General features: G+C 42.4%; 1 protein-coding gene across 4 annotated transcripts in view; it reads left to right on the top strand.

Annotated features, from left to right (window-relative positions):
* The window catches only part of DSP (desmoplakin), a 49,876-nt gene extending 26,876 nt beyond the window's left edge, over positions 1-23,000 (top strand). For 2 of the 4 annotated variants that reach the window (XM_005305962.5, XM_065584937.1), the window contains exons 12-24: positions 556-710; positions 1,496-1,622; positions 2,572-2,791; positions 3,383-3,600; positions 4,705-4,871; positions 5,373-5,511; positions 7,151-7,344; positions 8,558-8,720; positions 10,606-10,689; positions 11,933-12,040; positions 13,199-13,297; positions 14,866-17,160; positions 19,094-23,000. In XM_005305962.5, the coding sequence (XP_005306019.2) occupies positions 556-710; positions 1,496-1,622; positions 2,572-2,791; positions 3,383-3,600; positions 4,705-4,871; positions 5,373-5,511; positions 7,151-7,344; positions 8,558-8,720; positions 10,606-10,689; positions 11,933-12,040; positions 13,199-13,297; positions 14,866-17,160; positions 19,094-22,270 (7,146 nt within the window). In that variant the 3' untranslated portion in view covers positions 22,271-23,000. The remainder of the gene's footprint in view (positions 1-555; positions 711-1,495; positions 1,623-2,571; positions 2,792-3,382; positions 3,601-4,704; positions 4,872-5,372; positions 5,512-7,150; positions 7,345-8,557; positions 8,721-10,605; positions 10,690-11,932; positions 12,041-13,198; positions 13,298-14,865; positions 17,161-19,093) is intronic. The other 2 variants (XM_042860562.2, XM_005305964.5) reach the window with 2 other exon arrangements.
* The last annotated feature ends 1,697 nt before the right edge of the window (positions 23,001-24,697 follow it).

Here is a 24,697-nt window from a genome sequence, read left to right on the forward strand (position 1 = left end):
ATCAGAGGGCCAGCGCAAGGTTCTTCACACCACTCAAATGCTGGATAGGAGCTGATGAGGGGACTGCAGGTGGAGCAGCCATTGAGGGGTGCCTGAACAGCCTTGCATGCTGTGGAAAGGGTCTCCACACCTGCCCTGTATTGGCTGGTGAGGAAGGACAAGATGGAGTGGCCCTAGACCTGTATTCATGACTGCACAGTGCCTGAGTAATTGGGCTGTTCACTGGGGAGTTTTTTGAGGGCAAACAGAGGAAGGAATCTTCCCTTCCTGGATGTGGGAGGGCAGTGGAGATGCATTGTGGCCATGACTGCAGCCTCAGGGCTGCAGGAGCTCCTGGCAGACATGGATGGTGAATCTAGGTAATTATGACCCATGAGCACGGTGCTTTGGGAAATGCCAGTGAGGCACTGGGCCTCCTTACGCCACCATAGGAAGTGGGTTAAAGCCACAGACCACCCCCCTGGTTAATGGTCTGTCCGTCTTGCCTAGAAAACCATATTTTGCTTAAGCTTAAGAAGAATATTTTAAAAAATAATTCTCCTGCTTTACTTACAGAAAACTGTGCGCAAAGGAGATGAATGCATACTGAAGGACAACACTGAACGCAGCAAATGGCTTGTGACTGGCCCAGGGGGAGTGGATATGCTGGTGCCATCTGTCAGTCTTATTATTCCTCCTCCTAATCCATTAGCTGTGGATCTTGCTACTAAGTGAGTTACTGGCAAGGTTCTGAATATTTTGCCTAGGTTTGGGAAGAGTCTGTTTAAAAAGCCCTGTTTTTTACTGATCAGGCACAGGAGTAAAGGATCAGGCCTCTTATTTGTAGAAATTCACCCCATGGATGAAACTTGGTGCATACTAAGAACATTTAAAAATCAGACTGAAAAAGAAATGTCTGTCTGCATCCCTGCTCCCTAACCATCTCAGCTGCCTTGGAGCCATTGGCCACTGACACAGATTAGAGTGGACCACAGGTTACTCTAATTTGTGCCAGGGATTGGCCTGGTGTGAAGCAGCTGTAGGACTGGGAACTTCCCCTCTGACAGCCACACTGAGTACTCCTGGACTGCAGTTGTGGATCTGGCCTGGAGAGTCTGAATCGTCTTCAGTCAAAACTTTCTGTAGCTTTTGCTAATTTGTGTCTCACTTCTAACATCACTTTAATGTGGCCTGCATGGGAGGGAGAAAAAATGGATTGTGCCCCTTTTTTTTCTTCTTCGTCATGTGTAAAAGCCTTCTTCCTTTTCACTAGTAGCTTCACCTGTCCTCATGATTAAAATACATTGTAGAACTTCAAATACTACCTGTAAATTAATTTGTACTGTATTTTCTGGTTTAAAAATAAGCAAAAGCTACTTGACAGAGATCATTTCTCAGAGGCCAGTCTCAGCACACAGCTAGACAGGCCGGCTGGAGTTTCTCAAACTAATGTTTCTGCGATGGGCAGGAGGCTTAGAAGTTCTCACTGACTGTGAAATCTCTTTTCCCATCTCAGGATTGAGCAGTACTATGAAGCTATTCTGGCTCTGTGGAACCAGCTATACATCAACATGAAGAGTCTGGTGTCCTGGCACTATTGCATGATTGACATTGAGAAAATCAGGGCTATGACTATTGCTAAGGTGGGTATTTAATTGCCCTTCGCTATGATGGGCCAGTGGAGCTCGGCCTTCTCATACAGCTATGCCAGTTGACTAGACTTCTTGCTATACAAAGCAGTGCTCACTATGTCCTATTCAGTTGTCCCTCTAACACACACTAGAATGTGGGGTGCTCTAAATTCCCAGTACTGTGATTTAGAACAGCCTAAACTCTATCTCAGGTTACAGCATGCAGATTAGTTAGAGCCTTGCGTGAATACAAAACTTTGAATCCACATCCGATTCATGAACTGCAGAGATGGTACACAATACAGCTGCATACACGGATGCAGATATCCTTGGATATAAAGCAGATAGCCATGGTTTTGTAGGGTAGGAGAACAGTGGGAATGAACTGGGGTCCGGAACAGCAATTCATCATTAAAGTAGGCCAAAGCTCAGAAAATCAGTCACCAAAAGCCTGAAGTACTAATATTGCCACTGACCACACATACTGTACTGGCACTGGTGTCACATGTAGTCATGTCTAGAACCACTGTGTTAGACTTTATGACTTTGTTGTGCAAGGGACTATAGATATATAAAACCTTTCATTCTATTAATGGAGAAGCAAAACACATTCCTGTTTGACTGTGGCAGGGATGTACTGGAAGATTAGCAAGTGGGAAAGTTTGCCTTTTGGGTCCTTTCATAGCCCCCGTTTCATTATGTACTGCTGGTATTGATAGGTGCTGAAGTGTGAACAGCAGACCCATTCAGTTACCACCAAACTTTGGCAGCCAGAGAGTGAATGTATCTGCTCTACAGAGCACTCACTTTCAATTATAGGTAGGCTGGGAAACTTTGTTCTGAAGTGTGTATCCTCTATTGTTTTATAGCACAGCTAGGCTAATATATTTCCTGGTGATTAACTTATCACGAGCCTGCTCCAGTTGTTCCATTTTTAACAATTTCTGCATCTTTGTTTTAGCTGAAAACAATGCGGACAGAAGATTATCAGAGAATCATAACTGATCTGGAGATCCATTACCAAGAATTCCTTAGGAACAGTCAAGGCTCAGAGATGTTTGGTGATGATGACAAACGGAAAATCCAGACTCAGTTCACTGATGCTCAGAAGCACTATCAAACCTTGGTTATACAACTGCCAAATCAGCAACGACCGCAGCTACAGCAGCAACAGCAACAAGGTTTGTTGTCTGTTTTTTTTGTTTTGTTTTTTTCATGAAAATATTTATGTTTGAGCTCTCTCTTTGGCTAGGCCTGATCCAGTGTCCTTTAAAATCAATAAAAAGACTCCTTTTGACTTCGTTGGGCACTGGATTAGGCCCCTACGGGCACACAAGTAATTAAGAAAATCCACTTAAGATGTGTGCCTAAGAACCTCTATTGCTTCTCCCAAGAAAACAAAACTGGATGTGCAATAGTTTGCCCAGAGGAACAAATTGTGTTCTCAGTTACACTGGTGTGAATCTGAACTTATCCCAGCAAAGTCAGTGGAGATGCTAGCACAAATGACAGCAGAAGTTAGCCCATATTGTGTATTTACAGTGATCAGAAAGTAAAACCTCATTGTTGCATTTTTTTAATATAGCCTTTTCTTTGTGGCACCTGATTTTTTGTTTGTTCTATTACAGCTGCATAAGAACAAATGAAGGTTTGGGATCTTAATTCCACAAGCCAAATGAACTGTTAGGTCAAATTGTTATTGCCGTGACTTCGCATGTTAGCTCTTTGACAGGTTTCATATGCCAATGGTTATCTCCTAATATGTTCTACAGTGGTAACAACTGAAATCACTCAGTTGGATGCATCAAAACCAGTTCTAATTAATGAAAGAAACCGGGAACTTGAGAAGCAGGAGGCCTGGCTGCTGACAGAACTCCAGAAACTTCGTCGGCAAATAGAAATCTGTGAGATGCGTATGGTGCAACGAACCCCACTCAGAGTGGATCAGGGGGCTTCCCACAATTTTTCAGTCAAAATAAATGAGTTAGAGGTAAGTGTAGATGTTTTTCCCGGAGCCTTTCAGTCCCAGTGTGAACATTTCCAGCAGACTCTGCTGTATTGCATTCCAGATCAGCTAGGAAATAGCTAAATCCTGTTCTTTTTCTCTGGGTGTTTGTGAGTGTAATTGAGAGAAGACATTTTTCAAGTGGGAACTAACTGTAGTTGTATGGATTGGATTTTCATTCTTCCCTTGGGGGATTAAACAGAAAGAGACAACAATCTGATTTTAGAAGCAAACTCTATTGAACTAGATGCAGGCCCCCTGGCTTGTAGCGTGGACATGGGTTCACGTTTTGCACATGCGCAAAAGCAATATTAACATCTTCCTGCCCAGATAATCCCCAGAGGCAGCTGTAATCTGTGTGAAATGCAGACTGGATGCTCTGTCCCTGAATTTTCCTTCCATTGCTTTGGCTGCAGCAGACCTATGGGTTATGAACTCTGAACGGGGGAATGGATCAGAAAAGTGACACCTGGCAGTTCCCCTCCTGACTATGACTTTTTGGGCATGTGCCTGTTCATAGCCTGAATTGGGCCCATTGTGTAATGATTAAAAATATGACCAGCTTCAGTTAATTGTATAAGACTGTACTTCAGTGTCCCCTTAATGCAGTGGCTCAGAAAGTGATAAGAAAAGAAGCTGGTTTTCTTTTTCTGAACTGACTTATTTTTCAAGGGTGAAATCCCCCAGGGGCATGGAGGCTGCAAAGGCCTCCAGAAAAGCAGGACCATGGCAGTGCTGCTATAGGGGGTTGGGCAGTGCTGAAGCAGGCACTGTTTGTTGTTGGTCCCTGTAGAGCTGAATTCCATGTAGCTCAGCGTAAAGCAGGAGGGGTTTGGGGGAGGAGTGGCCAGTGCTTCTACACTTTTTGTGCGTGTGCATAAAAGTGAGTAGAGCTGTGCCTAGAGGTAATAGGTGACTATTATTAATGCAGGTTGAGGACCCTACTTTAGTCCTCGCTGAAATCCATTCGGTCAAGTGAAATATTTTGGAGGGAAGATTAGTGGCATATGCAATGCAGAATGTTCATCTAGCCATGAGAAATGTATCTGCATAAAACAGACATCTTTCTCTCTCTCTCTCTTTCATCAGGGTATACAGAATGATTCACAAACAATGTCCGACACACTCAACAAGCATAAGGACCTGCTGCCTAACTTCAGAGGCTCTGAAAAGTATGTCTATTTGCAGTTGGAGATAACTAACTTGTTTCAGAAACTGGAAAATATTAATGGTGTCTCTGCTGGCTACTTAGACAGGTAAGAAAATAAAAGTTATAAAAACAAATCATGAACTTTAAACATTTTCCTTTCTCTTAACTAGTCCCATGAATCCCATAGATTCCCTTAGTCCAGAAATCTGCTTTTGTTTATCAATAAAAAACGTTATTTTATATAGGGCCTTTCATATGACTATGTAACAAAGCACTTCCTAGTATTAATATTCTAGGCGTTGATCCTGCAGAGTGGCCCATGTGGGTTGGCCCATATACCTATGTGGGCTTCTATCTCAGTTTCTGAAAGAGTCTGGTGTAGCAGGGTTTTCTTTGTCACAGGCTCCCCCTTTTGACTAATAAGATTCAGTGAAATTATAGTGGGTTTAGTGTGTGGATGTTGGGTGATGCTGGTGGCCTGTGATATCCAGCAGGTCAGACTAGATGATCTGGTGGTCCCTTCTGGCTTTAAACTCTTCCTGTAAAACCAAACAGCATCATTTTCCTAGATTTATGGATTTATTTTGGGTCACGTTGTTTATTGCAGTTTGAATGCACTGAGATCACTGCTCCAGGTTATTCTACAAGCAGAAGATGTGATCAAAGTTTTTGAAGTCAGACTCACCGAAGAGGAAACAGTTTCTTTGGACCTTGATAAAGTGGAGGCTTACCGAGCCTGTCTGAAGGTGAGAGGTTAAATGCCTGCTGAAGTGCTGTCTTTCTTGACATTCCAAAGACGCGGGAGGGGGGAGATCTTCAGCTGGTGTAAATCGGCATAGCTCTGTTGATTTTCAGTGGAACTATGCTGATTTATGCCAGCTGAGGATCTGGCCTTCTAGTGTTTAGAAAGCTTCACAGGGTGATATTTTAGCTTTCCTGACATCTCAGGTATGACCAGTTAAATCATAGTGTTGTGTTAGCCAGTGACCTGGTCCTGCGACAGAGCTTACCTCAGATCTTCCATGAGAGTTAGGCACATGCAACCCCTCAGCTGCAGGGTTGGACCCTACGTGAATAGGTATCATCAGCTTTGACAGAAAACAGAGTTTGATTAAATGCTTTTATAGCTAGAGATTATGAATATTTATGGATCCTGTTGTAACTGTTAGGGACATTTTTCACACATTGAAATTATATTTTAGATTCCTGGTGACTTTCAGGAATAAACCCTGTGGGGGGATGAGAGGGGACTCCTATGGTTCACTGAGTAACAGGGTTAGTGTCTCCTAGATTTACTCCCTAAATACCTCTTCTTAATCAGTCTTCTAACTGAGATGTCTGAAGAGTGCATGATCGTCCATAAGGGATGAGCTACGCTTCTGAGGCATGATTGTGCAAGCTAGGGATGGAGCGGCAGCTTCTATTATGAATTTATTTGGATTTGATATCTTTTGTAGGTTTAAGTTACTCGCAGTAGACCAGGTCCATAAGTGGAAAAACTGCTTTGTGCTTCACTGTGGATAGAATCTGGTTATAGAGCCAATTTACCTGGCATTGGGATGATCATCTTCTAGTAGAGTATACATTCCTGATCATCTTCTAGTAGAGTATACTGCTCTTCTGTTCTACTGCTGTTGTAGTGGGGAAAAAGAGGGTGTGGTCAGAGCAAAGGGGGCGCAGTTGGAGTACCCTTATACCACACCAATCCACAGCTATAGTTTCAGCCCCTTATAGCCATTTGCAGCCATTGTAATTTAGAGCAGCCCCAAGGCTACTTGCACTTTCACCCAGAGACCACCATTGAATAGAGCAACCCTAGGATTGGGGGAGTGCAAAGGTGGACTTTACTTGCACAATATGCAGTTTGGTGAGACCCCAAATGTATTATTATTAAATGTATTTATTTTTAATGCGTGAACTTTTGTGGTTTTTTTTTTTAAAGTTTAGTATAAAACTAATCTAAAGAAAAAGGTCTTATCATTGTTTAAAGATCCACAAAGATTATTTTTTTAAAAATACAGTTACATAAAAAGTATTTGACAGTATTGTGGCCTGATCCTGTAGCTGTTCCATGTACAGATAAATCCTCTGAAATTAAATGAGACAGGTGTAGAGCAACTGGAAGAGCAGTTTAAAATCCACCCTTTACCTTTTAAAAGAGCTAAGATGGTAGTCACAGACAATGAGAGCTCAATTCAAGAAAGCACGTATGTACATGCTTAATTTTAAGCACATTCTGAAGTCCTGTTGACATCCATATGGTTCAGTGCTTTGCTGAATCAGGGCCGAAATGCTTAAACCAACCCTAATAACACACTATACATACTATAGAAGGTCAAGACCTGGTGGGGAACTAAATGTTTCATTGTTTTCTCTCACATCCAGAAAATGAAAGTAGACCTAAACCAGAAAAAGTCATTGCTGAACACCCTGGAATCTGAGCTGCAGAAAGCAATGCAAATCCACTCGCAGTCTTGCCAGGCTTATGTTCTCTATGATTTGGACCTTGGGAAGTACACTGACAAAGTCAACCAGCTAACAGACCGTTGGCACAGGGTAGAGAAACAGATAGACCACAGGTTTGTCTATATTTCCTAATAGTTCTCTTCCCCTCTCACTCCCCCCGTCGTTCTTGATATTGTGATAATCATCATGTTGTAGCTAGAAGGAAAACAATGAGCTGATATAACCAGCATTCTGGTAATTTTGGTCTTCTCTGCCAAAAACCAAGCCCTATGCAATGGGAGAATTGTCAAAAAATGGGCTAAGCACACTTTAAAGGACACTGTTGGGTAGGACAGGTCCAAAATGTAGAGTTTTGTTGGGGGAAGGGAAAGATTTATATAACCTAATATGGAAATAAATGTTTTTAGGATTTTTTTTTAAATGTCACTGAAAATAGTTGATTGTTTGGATTTAAAACATTCCTGTGTAGTGTTTTGCCACTTGAACACTGCAACACTGTGCTAGTGTGTGAGAGACAAAAAATGACACTGACTAGAAAAAATGAAACTGATTAATCTGTATTCATTGTTTAGGTTGAATAAATTGGAAAAAAAATAGAACGGCATAAAGAGTAAAAAGGAAATTAGATTTTTAAAATAATATTTCACTTTTAATATATTAGAGTCAAATCCTGAAGTTGTTACTTCAGGCAGTGGTGCTGGAACAATTTTTATAGTGGGGGTGCTGAAAGTGGAAACCACGTATTTGGGTGGTTGTCACTACTTCAAGCCAGAGGGTATGGTAGCACTTCAAGCATTCCTAGTTCCAGCACTGATGACTTCAGGCCAAATTCTGCTCTCAGTTACAGTAAACAAGCTTATGCTGATGTAAATCCGGATAACTGCATCAGTGGTCCTGATTCTTGTCATACTTAAGGTCTGATCAAACCCTTGCTCCCCCCCCCCCCCCCAAAAAAAAAATTAATAGGAGTCTCTCCAGTGACTTTGTTGGGAATTAGATCAGGCACTTGTATGGTATCCTCACACAAAAGTTAGGCAGCAAAATCCATACGGGGCAACTAAATGAGTGGTCTGATTTTTAGAGGTGCTGAGAACTCACAATTTGCAGTGACATCTGAAAATAAAGGCAGTTATTTACGTACCTAAATATGGGTTTAGATGTAAATTTCAGCATACAAATTTGAAAATTTTTACCTTTCAGCAGCTGCTGTTGTTTTACCTCTTGTAATAATGAGCACAAAGAGATGGGATTGTTTAAACATTTGAAAATTTGTGAAAAATGAGACTGTACTTTTCACACTGATGGTTTTTCTTTGTTTTTTTCTAGATCATGGGATCTAGAAAGACAGGTCAAACAGCTGAAAACTTACCGTGATTTTTACCAGGCTCTGAACAAATGGATCTGTGATGCTAAGCGCAGGCAAGATGCAATTGAAGCTGTGAAATTAGGAGATTGCAACACCATCATGAGATATTCACATGAGCAGAAGGTACGTGGCACCTTACTGCAGTGTGTTCAGTGAACCAGAATTTTAAAATGTATTAATTGTGCAGCAGTGTTGTCTTCATAGTAATGGCCTGTTTTGAGTTAGAAAATATTTGCACTACCAAAAGAACAAAAACAAGCCACAGGCAAAAGATTGCCTCAGGGTTTGTATGGCATCAGTTGAAAAGTTGATTAAACTTAGCCACTTAAGAAATGCAGCAACCATCCTGAGATGCTCCCCATTAGTGACTTATTCCTATTCTGAAATGGTGTTATACCTAAACATGGAAAACAGACTCTTCTTCTTTTTTGCCACTTTCCTCTTTGGGGCGGTGACTTCGATAGCTGTCTTCCAAAACTCATGATTGTACGCATGGCTGTCATGCAAGTTGGTCTCTCTACGGTTTACTGATATCCAGTCTATGTACTGAGTCTTGGCCTCCCCCTCGGTTGTCTTCCATCTGCGATCATTACAAGGGCCATCCTACCACTATAACTCTTAGGTCCTAACATGGAAATCAGACTGACCTGTGTATTTTCTGGGCGTTATTCATAAGTATGACATTGTTAGGATTGTTACTTCTATGGTAACTGTCCTCCTATAAATAAGGTAGATAACTGACAGTCAAAAAGGATATTAGAACATATAGATTGGCCATGAAAACCATTCTGGAAGTACTGTTCTCCAGCTCTTAAAAAATGGTGACTGCCACAACCCGGGTCCTCGCTGGTGAGTTGAGTGTTTAGAAATACCAGGCATTTCTGTGCCAACTCATCCCTGCTCAAGTAGAGTCTAAGTTTGCTCTCACAAAATTTCCAGCCTATTTTCAGGGGGGGAATCCTGGAGCCCAGTGTGCCCCATAATGTTCAGGGTCAGGAATGGTTTTGTCCTTAAAGCACTCAACTAGGACTCAGAAAGGCTACGTTCAATTCCCGTCTCTGCCACTGATTTTTTATGTGACTTTGATCAAGTCACCTATAGCCAGACTGTGAAGCTCTTCCTCATACTGGTGAGCACTTACCGTCACAAGTAGTCCCATTGAAATCCACAGTGCTACTCGTGAGTAGCTGCTCACCATTGTGTGTAGGGTTTCACAGTTTGGTCACCAATCTATCTGTGCCTCAGGGCAGGTCTATACTACGGCCTACGTTGATCTAACTTACATCGCTTAGGGGTGTGAAAAAGCCCCTCCCCCTCAAGTGACACAAATTTCACACTGTCCACATTGGTGCTATGTTGGCGGGAGACACTCTGACATAGCTTCTGCTTCTCGCCGAAGTGGAGTAATTATGGTGACAGGAGAGGACTTTCCTGTCAGCATAGTGAATCTTCACCAGATGCTTTACAGCAGTGCAGCTGCGCCGACATAGCACTGTAGTGTAGACTTGCCCTCAGCTCTGTATAAACGGAGGGCGCAAGGCAGTATTAGTATCCCTACTATGTGCAACAGCACAGCCAAGAATTGAGCACAGACCCTCTTAGACTCACGCCCACCTACTGACACTTCCTTACACATCACCTTTGAATTTAGTCCAAGGGAGTCTAATTGATATAAGTTACGTGATAAGTACAGCCGGAAAATCCAGTAAAAAGAGGGTTTTTAATGGGTGTTAGCTAAAGTCAGGCACTTCCCAAATCCTGAGGTCCTTACTCAGTTGTTACTCAGTCGTTAGGCAAGTTTCCATCGATCCAATGAGAGTTAGTCCGTGGAAGGCCTGAGTAACAGAGTAAGGATTTTAGGCTTAAGCCGTTGATGATTCCATCGTATTATATTGCAGTCACCTTTTCAAGAAAGCAACAGGCACCTGCTGTTCTCCTCAACAAGGGAGAATCTTGGCAAGTGGAAGTGCATTAATTTTTAAAATATATTTTATTGTTTTCTGGACAGAACTTGCATAGTGAAATAACAGGAAAACGAGACAAAGTGGAGGAGGTTCTCAAGCAAGCAGATCTGTGTGCAGCTGCAATTAAGGTACATTTACTCTAGCACTTAAACAAGGAATGGCTTTTCACTATGTGGACCCCCTCCTGCAGTTTTCACTTAGCTCTTACTCAGGCAAAACTCCCACACTCACCTCTTTCAGACCGGTCTGTATGTGAAGAAATTGCTAGTGTAAAGCACTTGGGGAAAGCAGAACTTACTGAAAGCAATTTGTACCCTCAGTTACTTGCATATTTAAGGCCATCACTTCCTTTCATCCCAGCATGGAGCTCCCACTGACCTCTGCTGGATTTCTGAAGGAGGATCAAAGGCATTATATATCCAGACCAAATTTTCCATGTCACACATTAAAAGGGTGGGAGTGGATGAGAAATCTGGGGCTTCTGGGTTGCTTTGGGAGGCAGGGCCAATCGCAGTGCAGATCAGGGAGGAGGAGTATACAATAGCCACAGAGGTCAAGAAAGATCCACAGGGGACAATAATAGTGATCTTTGGTGATCCTTCTGTATGGCTTGCTTTTGTCTCCATGTTTCTCCCAGCCCCATCTCATGCTCTGTTGTGTCTGGCACGTGTTCACACCCCTTCTGTGATGTAAAAAAGGCACAGAGGAGATTATTCTGTTAATGCTCTAGGGCAGGGGTTCTCAACCTTTTTCTTTCTGAGGTCCCCCCAACATGCTATAAAAACTCCACGGCCCAGCTGTGCTACAACAACTATTTTTCTGCATATAAAAGCCAGGGCCGGCATTAGGGGGTAGCAAGCAGGGCAATGCCTGGGGCCCCACACCACACAGGGCCCAGTGAAGCTAAGTTGCTCAGGCTTCAGCTTCAGCCCCAGGTGTGGTGGAGCTTGGAGCGGCGGGGCTTTAGCTTTCTGCCCTGGACCCCCATGAGTCTAATGCTGAGCCTACTTGGAGGACCCCCTGAAATCTGCTCACGGCTCCCCGGGGGTTTCGGACCCCTGGTTAAGAACTGCTGTTCTAGGGGAAAAGGTGACAGAACAATTGCACCCAGGAGTCCTTCCACCTAACTAACCATGCCAAACACACACACAGAGCCAAACACCTTTCCCCTCTGCGCAGCGCGCACACACGCTCATCTGAGTCTCCTCTGCAGGATTCAGGCTGATCAGATTCCCCCATACTACGTAAACAGAGGAGCGCATATAGCCTTTGACAGCAATAAATACTTGGGTACAGTTCTAAAAATCTGGACCAGGAGAGGTTTCTCAGCATTCATTAAAAATGCATTGTGTTCTGTTCCCATCCTTACAGGATTATGAATTACTGGCTGCTTCCTACAGTTCAGGGTTGGAAACGTTGCTCAACATACCTATCAAGAAGACTATAGTTCAGTCACCTGCAGGGTTGATTCTTCAAGAGGTACATTGCCTTTCCCCCCCAGTTCCTTGTAAACTGTATTTATTCACATGAGATGTTTCAGCTGAAGCTATCCTGCTAGATACACTGCTGAATCCTAATCGCTAGCACTACTCTTGTTTAGGGTCTATGAGCATTTCTGTTAAGCCAATCCGGACTCTTAAGGGCAAATCCTTTCCATTGTGCCATGCCTGACTTGCCAGACTTTGTGCAGGAGAGTTCCAGGGGGCTGAGTGGATGGATCCTTCTGCGGAGCAGCAATAGAGCTGCTCACGCACACGTGTGCATAGTTGATGGATCTACATTGTCATGGATCCAACATCCTAATTCTTCCTTCTGGAATCACCAGATCTCCTTTCACATCCTTGTATAGCGAGCCCCCTGTGCAGTGGAACCGCACCGGTTTCACTGCGTTCAAATCCCCCTTTGGATGCAGAAAATGAGAGAAAAGTTCTGTGTGATCATTACTGCTTCACTGTAAGAAATGTTACAGTCCATCGTACATCAAAAGTTAGAATATCATGGCGGCTTCTATTTGTAATGTTTAACTTCAGCATGTCACACTGAATAGATAACATGGTCACAAAGCATTTTTGAATCCATTGCATTTCAAAATAAAATTAGAAGTGTGAAACCTTCCTCTCTTATCCTAGGAGCAGAGCAGAAATCAGTGGCTAAAATATAGAAGTGTTGTTTCATTAAATCTCCCTAATCAGCTCTTAGGGCAGGACTGGGATATCATTTCCATTTTACAGGTGGGGCACAGATTGGTTAAGGGTAAAATTTTCAAAAGTGCCTAAGTCACTTTTGAAAATGGAACGTAGGTTCATTAGTCACTTAGGTGCTTTTGACACTTTTACCTGAACTTGCCCCAAATATATGGTGATGCAGGGAACTGAACCCAGGATTTCACACCACATCTACAGTGGGGCAAATGGATATTGGAAAAAAGAGGCATAGTCTTCTCAGAAAGGGGCATTTTCACTTCCCAAAGTCTCCCAGGGTTATCGGGAGTTGTTTGAAGGCAGAGAATTAGCTGCACACTCTCTAAATCAGTGTTTCTTGGAATATATTTAAACCATTTAAAAAATCCTGAGCCCCTATCTGGTCTCATACAGCTTTCTAATATAGACTGACCATGGTTCTGTTTTTATTTTCCAGGCTGCAGAAATTCAGTCTCGGTACATAGAGCTTCTTACAAGATCAGGGGATTATTACAAATTCTTAAGTGAAATATTGAAGAGCATGGAGGATTTGAAGGTAACCTACTTGTTTTATTTCTGGTACTTTCCATTGTCACCACAGTATCTGACAGCAAGGTATCTCTGCTCAAAAGCTTTTTCCCTTAGTGAAATGCAAAACAAAGTATTGGAAAGGAAAAAACACCCTGAATTATATCAGTAGCAAGCTAGTGAATCCTCACAGCACACTTCTGAAGTAGGCAAATAAATTCCATTCTCCCCATTTTAAAGATGGTGGTAGTGACTTGCAGGGCCAATTTTGAGGTGATGTAGAAGCTGGTATATATTAGACTTACACGTGAGGTGGGAATAGCAAAAGTACCCAGCACTCACCTAGTAGGTCAACCCTGACTACTTCTGCAAACCACATACCCATTCTGTGGGCCTGAGTCTGATCTTATGTCCTTTTGCAGTGTTGTGATTCCACTGATTTTTAGTGGCATTACTGTTGATGTGATGCATCATGATGAGACCAGAATCAGGCCCAATTCAGAGGTCATGTGTGAGGAATGTAAGGTGTATGTAGGAAAGTGATTGATTGCAAATATAGTGAGCCCATTAAAGTGAGCTTATTTAAGGGAACATGTGTGCCTTTTGTGAACACCATCTCTGAAGGAGCTCCCTGGAGCACAGGGGGAATGTGCCCACTTCTATGTTTCTTTAACGCATATAATCCACTCACTCTGCTATACTAGTCCTGTTCTACAGGCCAGTGCAGACAGCTGGGATCCTACATCCACCCTACCTCTTTTGGGGCACTGTGCACCTGCAGGAGAGGGGGCGGTATGAATCTGGCAAAGATTTTGTCATGGATATTTTTAGTAAAAGCCATGGACAGGTCATGGGCAATAAAGAAAAATTAATGGAAGCCTGTGATCTGTTAGTGACTCTTTTACTAAAAAATATCAGTGACAAAATCAGTTGTGGGGTCTCCACACCACCTCCAGTGGCTAAACAGGTGCAGGGGCGTTCTCGGAGCTCTGGGTGCTCCCATCCCCTGTGGAGGCTTGGAGCTCCAGGGTCCCCCCACTGATGCCAGCGGCAGGAAGCTCTGGGGTAGCCCCGCCGCCCATGGCAGCTCTGGGGTATCCATGCCAGGTGGCAGGGGGACCTTGCAGCTCCTGGTTGCCTGGGCTGAATTCATGGAGGTCGCTGGAAGTGACAGATTCCATGACCTCTGTGACCTCCATGAAAGAATTGTAGCCCTAGGTATGAACAATATCAATTGCTAGTAAATTCTGGGTAGAGGGGAATTTAAATGTGTTTGAAACTAAGATATTTCATTCATTCTCAACAGCATGTGGCACTGGGCGCTTTGATCTTGCCAAAACAAAAAGCCAAATTGTGCCACCTATACTCACATCAGGTAGAATCTTACTCTGGAAATCATCCTATTGATTTTGCAGAGTAAGGTACTAGGTACTACTCGGTGTGAATATGGGTATCTGAGTCTGTCTTGATGTGATTAAATAAAAGTTTTGTGCATTGTTGGGTGTGTTCCTTACAGATGTTGGTTTTTAAGATGTAATTCATGGGATGGGTTCAAAATAGTTATCACAGCCCATTTTTTCAATTTTTATCCCACAGATGAAAAGCACTAAAATTGAAATGTTAGAAGAAGAGCTCAGGCTTGCCAGAGATGCAAATTCCGATAATAGCAACAAGTATAAATTTCTGGAACAGAATCTGCAGAAGTTCCAGGTGGACTGTTCCCAGCTCAAAGCAAAGCTCATGAGTCTGGAGGAGTTGAAGAGACAAGCTGAGATGGATGGCAGTTCTGCTAAGCAAAACCTGGACAAATGTTATGGTCAGATAAAGGATCTCAATGACAGGATAACAAGACTGACTTATGAGATTGAAGATGAGAAAAGGAAAAGGAAGCAGATGGAGGATAGATACGAGCAGCAGAAAAATGACTATGACCAACTGCAGAAAACAAGACAAAATGAGAAAGATAGCCTGAGCTGGCAAAAGTTAGAGTCTGAGAAGTTTATCAAGGAGAAAGAGTACGAGATAGAAAAGTTAAGGGTTCTTCTCCAGGATGAGGGCGTACGGAAGAGGGAATATGAAAATGAGCTGGCTAAGGTAAGGAATCAGTTTAACGAGGAGATGAGTAATTTAAAGAACAAGTATGAGACTGAAATTAATATTAAGACGACCACAATCCATCAGATAGCTTCCCAAAAAGAAGATGATACAAAAAGTCTCAGAAACCAGTTGGATAGATTGGCAAGGGAGAACAGAGACCTTAAAGATGAGATTGTGAGACTCAATGATGCCATTTTGCAAACAACAGAGCAACGAAGGAGGGCAGAAGAAAACGCTCTTCAGCAGAAGGCCTGTGGTTCTGAAGTGTCACAGCAGAAGCAACAGCTGGAGCTGGAGTTGAAGCAGATAATTCAGCAGCGTAATGAAGACAACTCAAGGTATAAGCAGGCACTTGAGGAGGCTGCATTAACTATCCAGGAAAAGACAAAGGAGCTAGAAAGATTAAAGATTCAGCTTCAGGAAGAGGCTAAAAGCCAATGGCAACTTGAAAATGAACTGGCTAAGGTAAGGAACAATTTTGATGAGGAAATTATTAGTTTAAAGAACAAGTACGAGACCGAAATTAATATCACCAAGACTACGATTCACCAGATTACTGTGCAAAAAGAAGAGGACACGAGTAGTTACCGAACACAGCTTGACAATGCCTCGCGAGAAAATAGGAATTTGTGTGAGGAAATTAGGAGACTGAAGAACACAATAAGTCAGACAACAGAGAATCTTAGAAAAATAGAGGAAAATGCTCAACAGCAGAAAGCAACTAGCTCAGAGATCTCCCAGAAGAAACATCAACTGGAGGTTGAGCTAAAACAGGTCATTCAGATGCACTCGGAAGAAAGCATGCGATACAAGCAGTCACTTGATGATGCGGCAAAGACAATTCAGGAGAGAAACAAAGAGATTGAAAGACTGAGAAAGTCGTTTGAAGTGGAAACAAGTAAAAGGAAAGACTTAGAGGAGGAAAATAAACAATTACAAAGAGTTCAGTTTGATCTGCAGAAAACTAACGTCAGTGCGACAGAGACGATCAACAAACTGAGGATCCAGGAACAGGAACTGACACGACTGAAAATTGAATATGAAAGAATTTCACAAGAGAAGAAAGGGAAGGATCAAGAAAGTGCAAAGTTGCAAAGCACGATAAAAGACTTGCAGCTCCAGAAACATAAACTGGAAGAGGAACTTTGTAGGTTGAATAAAAACACAATGGAGGAGTCTTCCAAGAGGAAGAAAGTAGAAGAGGAATTAGAAAGTATGAGGAGATCTTTCAGAGAGCAGTCAGTTAAAATCACCAATCTCACTCAGCAGATAGAGGAAGTGTCCATTGTAAAGAAAAGGAGTGAAGATGACCTTAAGCACCAGAGAGAGTTACTAGATGGTCAAGTAAGAGAAAAGCAGAGATTCATGGAGGAGATAAGAAAATACACATCCGAGATTGAAACTTTAAGCCACCAGTTGGTTCAAGAGCAGGAACACTTAAAACAGGCTCACCTCCGAAATGAGCACTTGCAGAAAGCTATTGAGGACAAAAGCAGGAGCCTGAATGAGTGCAAAATAGAAATCGAAAGACTTCAGTCTCTTACTGAGAACCTTACCAAGGAACACTTGATGTTAGAGGAAGAGTTGCGCAATTTAAGATTGGAATATGATGATCTAAGAAGGGGCAAAAGTGAAGCTGATGGTGAAAAAAATGCTACTATTGCTGAACTAAAGAATCAACTCAAAACAAGCAGCAAGCAAACCCTGGAACTTCAGGGGCTGATTAATGATTTACACAGAGAAAGGGAAAATTTGAGACAGGAAATTGAAAAATTCCAAAAGCAGGCGCTAGAGGTATTCACAAATATTTGATCACGACTTTACTGTTTCTCCGATGTTATAATTGACTCCAATGGCTTTTAATTTACTCTTTGCTGTTTAATTATAATTGACTCCAATGGCTTTTAATTTACTCTTTGCTGTTTAATTATAATTGAGATTCATTTCCCTTTTAAATTTGATTTTTAAAATAGTCAGATCCAGGTCCCTTTTCTAGCTCCTCTGCACCCCGAAGCAGTGTCAATGGGCCATAAAGCTATGCTACCCATCCAGCTGAGGCTTCCCCCAGTGTGAAGGAAACCCTAGCTCTGTGCTAATCCCCACTTTACAGCCACAGGGGAAGAGGGAGTATCTGGATTGCCACTGTGTTTCAGCTGTGCCCGTGGGCTGTATACACTTGGGGACTGTTTCATCCAGCACAAGGGAAAACAGTTCGGAGACTATTGTAAATTGCACCAGGCGCTGAACCAGCTGCTAGCCCCAGAACTGAGGAGCCGCAAAAGTGGCTTAAGAGGCTTTGCCCCCTCTCCTCAAGTGGGTTGAGCATATCTTTGGCTGCAGCTAAGGATTGAGAGTAAAATGTTCAAAAGTACTTATGTGACTTAGAAGCTTAAGTGTCATTGCCTTTCAATGGGACTTCGTACTAAGCCACTTGGGCTCCTCTGAAACTTTTACTACGAGCCCATATTCCCCAAAATATCCATGATATGTGATTACAGAGACAATTTTAAAATATGGAATTTTATCCTTCATTCTTTGCTCTTTGGCAAGTGACCAAGCAAGTTTCCATTTATTACATGTACAAGTGAGCATTTATGAAACCCTATCTACTGAGCAGGTTTGAATCTACATATATTATATATACAATAATAGAACAAATCCACATCTGTATTGCTTTGTTTTCCAGAAAGTAATTCTTCTTTAAAATCTGTGTGTGTGTTTTTATATATATGGTTGAATATACGTGTAAATAAATATATTACGTATACACCACTGTATTACAGGATATATTTATGCATGTATATGTAACTATGAAATACATAGTTATGATATACCATCTGTCAAAAACATCATTCATAACTCTGCCACTTTGCAGTTTAGTTTCACGTCTTCTGTGCTTATTTCAAAATATTTTTCTATTACATCCATGATTTTCCCTATACTTACTCTCTGTAATCTTTTATTATATCATCCTCGGTACTTGTCTTCCGATTCTGTTCTCAGCATCGTTCTTTCCCTTTGTTTTTCTCTTTTTAAACTCCTAATATTGTTTCTCTCTTTTCGGTCGGTTTGTCTGTCTGTCTATCTATGTCTCTACTCAGAAACACACACACACATATATGTTACATACATAGTTTATTTAATTTAATACAGTTGATGCATATAGAGTATGCATTCTATATATCTCTGTGCATATGTGTACGCATATGTTAAGTGACATTAAATTCATTAAAATTTAAAGAAATTCAAGTAAAAATATTTGGAACTGAAAATAAGAAATCTTGACAAGAAGAGGAGGCCTAAGTGAATGGAGCTATGTCCATTTTCACCAGCTGAGGATCAGGCCCTTTATGTGTCTGTGTACACTGTACATATATAGTATGAGTAATAGTAAAAATATAGTCAGAAGGTAACTGATCACCATAAAACCAAGGCTTCCCTAACCCACAGACAGAATTAAAAACAAGACAGTTAGGATGGGCTGCAGTACAGTCTATAAGCGAAAAGTGGGTCTGAGGCACTATGTGCTAGGTGCTAACAGAAATGTTTTCAGAGAAGGTGTCAGTGTATATTAAAACAGTCAGAATCTTGGATACAGCATAGGGATATTCAGAAGGTTTTCCAGTGCCAATACGTGATATGTTAAATTATGGGAAAAAGATAAAGAACATCATAAGTGGGAATTATAATTAACATTTCTCTCAATTTTTCGCTTTTTAAATTTTAGGCATCCAACAGGATTCAAGAATCCCAAAGTCAGTATACTCACATTATGCAAGAAAGAGAGACCCTGCTGATAAAAATAAGTACCTTGGAACAAGACAGGGCAAGGCTGCAGAGATTAGAAGAAGAGCTGAACCGTGCAAAGGTTACACTGGAATCAGAGTCTCGTTTGAAACAACGGCTGGAAAGTGAGAAACAACAAATCCTGAATGACTTAAATCAGTGGAAGAGCCAGTATTCCCGAAATGAAGAGACCATTAGAAAGTTTGAATCTGAGAGAGAAAAGAGTGAGAGGGAGAAGAATGCCCTGAGGATTGAGATTGAAAGGTTACAAATGGAGATTAAGAGGATTGAAGACCGATACAAGTGCAGATTGGAAGAGATCAGCTGCAAAAGCCAATCGGAGATGGATGCCGAGCGCCTCAGAATGCAAAGGGAGATTGAGAAACTTAAGTATCGCCCATGTGGATCCCACAGATGTACTCAGACGGAAGAGGACTTTGCCATTGATCCTTCCAAATTGCTGTTTAATGGGCTGCGTAAGAAAATTACAGCAATTCAGCTCTATGAATGTCAGTTGATAGACAAAAGCACCCTGGATAAGCTCCTGAGGGGACAAAGGTCAGTGGAAGAAGTTGCTGCTGACATCGAACCTTATCTTAGAGGGGCAGGGGCTATTGCAGGAGCATCTCTTACTCCGAAGGAGAAGTACACTTTGTTGGAGGCCAAACGGAAGCAGCTTCTTACCCCAGAAAACACAGTCCTGCTTTTAGAAGCCCAGGCAGCTACAGGAGGCGTGATTGACCCGCACAGAAATGAGTTGTTGACTGTGGACAGTGCGATTGCCAGAGACCTGATTGACTTTGATGACCGAGAACAAATCTATACAGCAGAGAAGGCTATTATGGGATTTAAAGATCCATTCTCAGGAAAAACAGTGCCAGTGTCTGATGCCATCAAGAAAAATCTGATTGACAGGGAAACTGGGATTCGCCTGCTTGAAGCCCAGATGGCTGCAGGAGGCATTGTTGACCCTGTCAACAGTGTTTTCTTGCCAAAAGATGTTGCTTTGTCTCGTGGGTTGATTGACAAAGACCTGTACAGAGTCCTGAATAACCCTCAAGGTGCTTCAAAGAATTTTATTGACCCTGCAACCAAGAAGGCGGTCAGTTACATCCAGCTGAGGGAAAAATGCAGGATTGAACCTCACACTGGCCTACTTCTCCTTCCCGTGCACAAGAGAAGTATGTCATTTCAAGGGATTAGGCAGCCTGTCCCCATAAGTGAACTGGTCAGCTCTGGAATTATTCAGGAATCAACAGCATGTGGTCTCGAAGCAGGCACAATTAGTGTGGAAGAAGTCAGTGACAGTATTAAGGATTTCCTCCAGGGCTCTAGTTGCATAGCAGGGATCTACAATGAGGCCACTAAAGAGAAGCTTGGCATTTATCAGGCCATGAAAATAGGCCTGGTTAGACCGGGTACAGCCCTTGAACTTCTAGAAGCCCAAGCAGCCACTGGTTTCATGGTGGATCCTGTCAGCAATGTGAGGCTACCAGTTGAGGAAGCTTACAAAAGAGGCCTTATTGGAATTGAATTTAAAGACAAACTTCTCTCTGCTGAAAGAGCAGTCACAGGGTACAAAGACCCGGAAACAGGAAATATCATCTCCTTGTTCCAGGCAATGAATAAGGAGCTCATTGAGAAAGGCCATGGCATTCGTTTGCTAGAGGCTCAGATTGCCACTGGGGGAATCATTGACCCCAAAGAAAGCCACCGTTTGCCGGTTCACATGGCATACACACGTGGTTACTTCAATGAAGAGCTCAGTTTAATTCTCTCAGACCCAAGTGATGATACGAAGGGTTTTTTTGATCCTAACACCGAAGAAAATCTGACCTACCTGCAGCTGAAAGAAAGGTGCATAAAAGATGAAGCAACAGGGCTCTGTCTTCTGCCCCTGAGAGACAAGAAAAAGGTGGTGCAAACTTCACAGAAGAACACCCTTAGGAAACGCAGGGTTGTCATCGTAGATCCAGAAACAAACCGGGAAATGTCAGTGCAGGAGGCGTACAATAAAGGCCTCATAGATTATGACACTTACATGGAACTTTCTGAACAGGAGTGTGAGTGGGAAGAAATAACTATTACAGGGTCAGATGGAAGCACAAGAGTGGTCCTTGTGGACAGGAAAACAGGCAATCAGTATGACATTCAGAATGCTATTGATAAGGGTCTTGTTGAAAGGAAATTTTTTGACCAGTACCGTTCTGGAAGCTTGAGCCTTACACAATTTGCAGACATGATTTCCTGCAAGAATGGCGGTGATGAAGTATTTAAGCATGAGTCAGTAACTAAATCTCCCACAGTGCTGAGTGTCAGGAGTTCTTCAGTGAGAAAGAGTGGTTCTTTTTCAGCACCCCTGGAGGAATGCAGCCCCATTGCAGCCATATTTGATACTGAAAACTTGGAGAGAATCTCCATTTCAGAAGCTATACAACGGGGCATTGTCGACAGCATTACAGGACAGCGGTTGCTCGAAGCCCAGGCCTGCACAGGAGGCATAATGTGTCCGACCACGGGCCAAAGGCTTTCACTTCAGGATGCAGTTGCTCAAGGCATCATTGATCACGATATGGCCACACGGCTCAAGCCAGCTCAGAAGGCCTTCTTAGGGTTTGAAGGCTTAAAGGGTGGCACTAGAATGTCAGCAGCAGAGGCAGTGAAGGAAAAGTGGCTGCCTTATGAGGCTGGTCAGCGCTTTCTTGAATTCCAGTACCTCACTGGAGGCCTCGTCGATCCAGAAGTGCGTGGAAGAATTAGTATGGAGGAAGCCATTAGGAAAGGATTGATTGATGGGCGGAATGCTCAGAGATTGCAAGACACTAACAGCTATACCAAAATTCTGACCTGCCCCAAGACCAAGCTGAAAATATCCTACAAAGATGCAATGAGTCGATCAATGGTGGAGGACGTCACTGGGCTGAGACTGTTGGAAGCTGCTTCTGTTTCGTCCAAAGGCATCTCTAGTCCCTATAATGTCTCCTCTGCCCCTGGCTCCCGCTCAGGCTCCCGCTCAGGCTCACGAAGTGGATCCAGGAGAGGAAGTTTAGATGCATCAGCAAATGCTTCATATTCTTATTCCTATTCAGCCTTCAGCAGCAGCTCTATCGGGCGTTAGTAGTCAGTTAACAAGTGTTTCTGAATTTTAATTTCATTTAGATGAATCTGTATTACTTTCACTTAAACAAAACAAACTGGTTTGTGGTCATACTATTATTTGCTTGGGTGCAGTGACCTTGCTGGAAAATAAACTCATGCCCAAAATAAATCATAAAGTCCTTTCTGGGTGTGATTAACTTCTCTACTCTTCTTTAAAAGCTGTAAAATGTTTTGGGTGTAGACTTTTGAAGAGAAGATTGCAGGACAGCAAAATGCAACAGTTGAGAGTTTCATAATTTTTTAATGTTTGGATTTTTGATTAATCTCTTCCTGTATATTTTGCATGGGCTATTGTTTGCTTCTCCCATTTCCATACCCTCACAATTGTAAGCTGATAACACAATATTTTCAAATCTTGAACAGTTTACTTTTTTCCCAGCCTAGCCATTTTATTTTATTTTATTTTATTTTACTTTTTTTTTAAAGAAAAGTAGTTACATTGTGGATGGAAAACGCATTTCCTTATCAATCTGGATACTGTACTGTAACATGAGAAGCTGTATCCTCTTCCACAGATAATGTACTTGGTTGACTGTTCAATTATAACTTCATTATGGGGAGATATTATTAGCATGTACTTTTCTTTCACCATGCTCTATATTTTCTACTCATTTTGCTTGTTCATTTTCCATGTAACACCAAAAAAGGCTGACTGCTGCATTCTCGCAATAAACTTTTAAACTTTTAAAGTATTTGTGATTTTATTTTAAAATTTAGACATGAACACATCCTTGGAAGGAAGGAAAATAGAAATAACCTTTCTTTGCCAAAAGTGAACAAATGTTTGCAGTGCCATAATTACTGTACAAACTCATGACGTTAACTCTGAGTCTCAGGGTACATCTACACTACAGGGGGGAGTCGATTTAAGATACGTAAATTCAGCTACGTGAATAGCGTAGCTGAATTCGACGTATCGCAGCCGACTTACCCCGTTGTGAGGACGGCGGCAAAATCAACTTCTGCGGCTTTCTGTCGGCGGCGCTTACTACCACCTCCGCTGGTGGAGTAAGAGCGCCGATTCAGGGATTGATTGTCGCGTCCCGGGACGCGATAAATCGATCCCCGAGAGGTCGATTTCTACCCGCCGATTCAGGCGGGTAGTATAGACCTACCCTCAGAAACTTGTTTCTAATGTCCATCCCATTGTCTTAATGAGCATAGAAAACTAATCCTGCATTTTCCAAAACAAAATAGAGACAATGTGAACTATGGCCCCATAAGCAGAAGGCCACTTTTCACATCTAATTGCAGTTAAGGACAGTTTTTTCTCCCATTAGTGATCCAGCACGTTTGCAACTACAAGCAGAACACTCTGGATCAGATTCTCCCCTGCAGGAGGGTAGCCTTCAGCCAGCACAAAGACTGGTTTAGCCAAACACAGGATGATGACGCTGCACGAGAGGATCTTTTGATTATGTACAGCCACTTTAGTAGCTCCTATAATGCCTACTTACCTGTGGCTGGTGCAGAGGGCCTAATCTTTGAAATAGCATTTGGCAAGGACATTTTTGTTCCTTGATGCTCCCTGGCTGCTGTAACAGTTCCACTGGGGCTGTTGGCAGCCAACACAAGTTATGGTCTCCTTTAGGCTGCTCTGACTTACAGTGGGGGGACTGGACCAGTGCAAAGTGGGCCCAGGATCAAGGAGCGCAAACATGGCTTAAAGCCCCCTCTCCTCAGCTGCACTGAGTGCTCCTCAGAAGAGAGGATCAGTCCGAAAGGGTCATGTTTTTGAGCGCAGCAAGAAAAATGTAATGTCTGTGTACATATTGGATGTTCCATTGCTCCTCCCAGTCCCAGTCTAACCCAGATCTGCCTGGGTAGACATGTCATTCTTAACAGTATGATCACTAATCAAACAAGTACAGTACAACTCCCACAGTGGCACGTTAACAGAAGCCCTGTTCAAAAATCTTGCCAGTCACCAAAATAAATGGTTCCTTCAGGTAGTTCAAAATGCTGCCCTGTGGTGTATTCAGCACATACCCACTACAGCCGTACATCAATCTGGGCCTCCATTTGTCTTAGTGATTGTTACTATGGTTATATACAAAATATAACATGAAAACAAAAACTGAAATCTAATGGGCATAGCTGCTAAGCATTCGTTAGTTTACCCAACATCCTCTGGGGGGAGACTGGGGTGGTGGCTAAGGAAGAAGAAAAATAATGGTGTGACCAGAGTCCTAGTGGGGAGCCAGCTATGGTCACTCAATTAGGGTGAACTGCAAAGAATGGGGCAGCCAAACCCCAAAAAGCTGGTGGATATTCCAATACTTAGATTTACCAAGGCAGCATAGAACATCTTCTTTATTACCTTACTGGTTACTCAGAAGTCCAAACAATACATTTCCCTTAAAGTGATCCAGCCTCAGGCCTCCAT

This window comes from Chrysemys picta, chromosome 2 (assembly GCF_011386835.1).
Source record: "Chrysemys picta bellii isolate R12L10 chromosome 2, ASM1138683v2, whole genome shotgun sequence".
NCBI lineage: Eukaryota > Metazoa > Chordata > Testudines > Emydidae > Chrysemys > Chrysemys picta.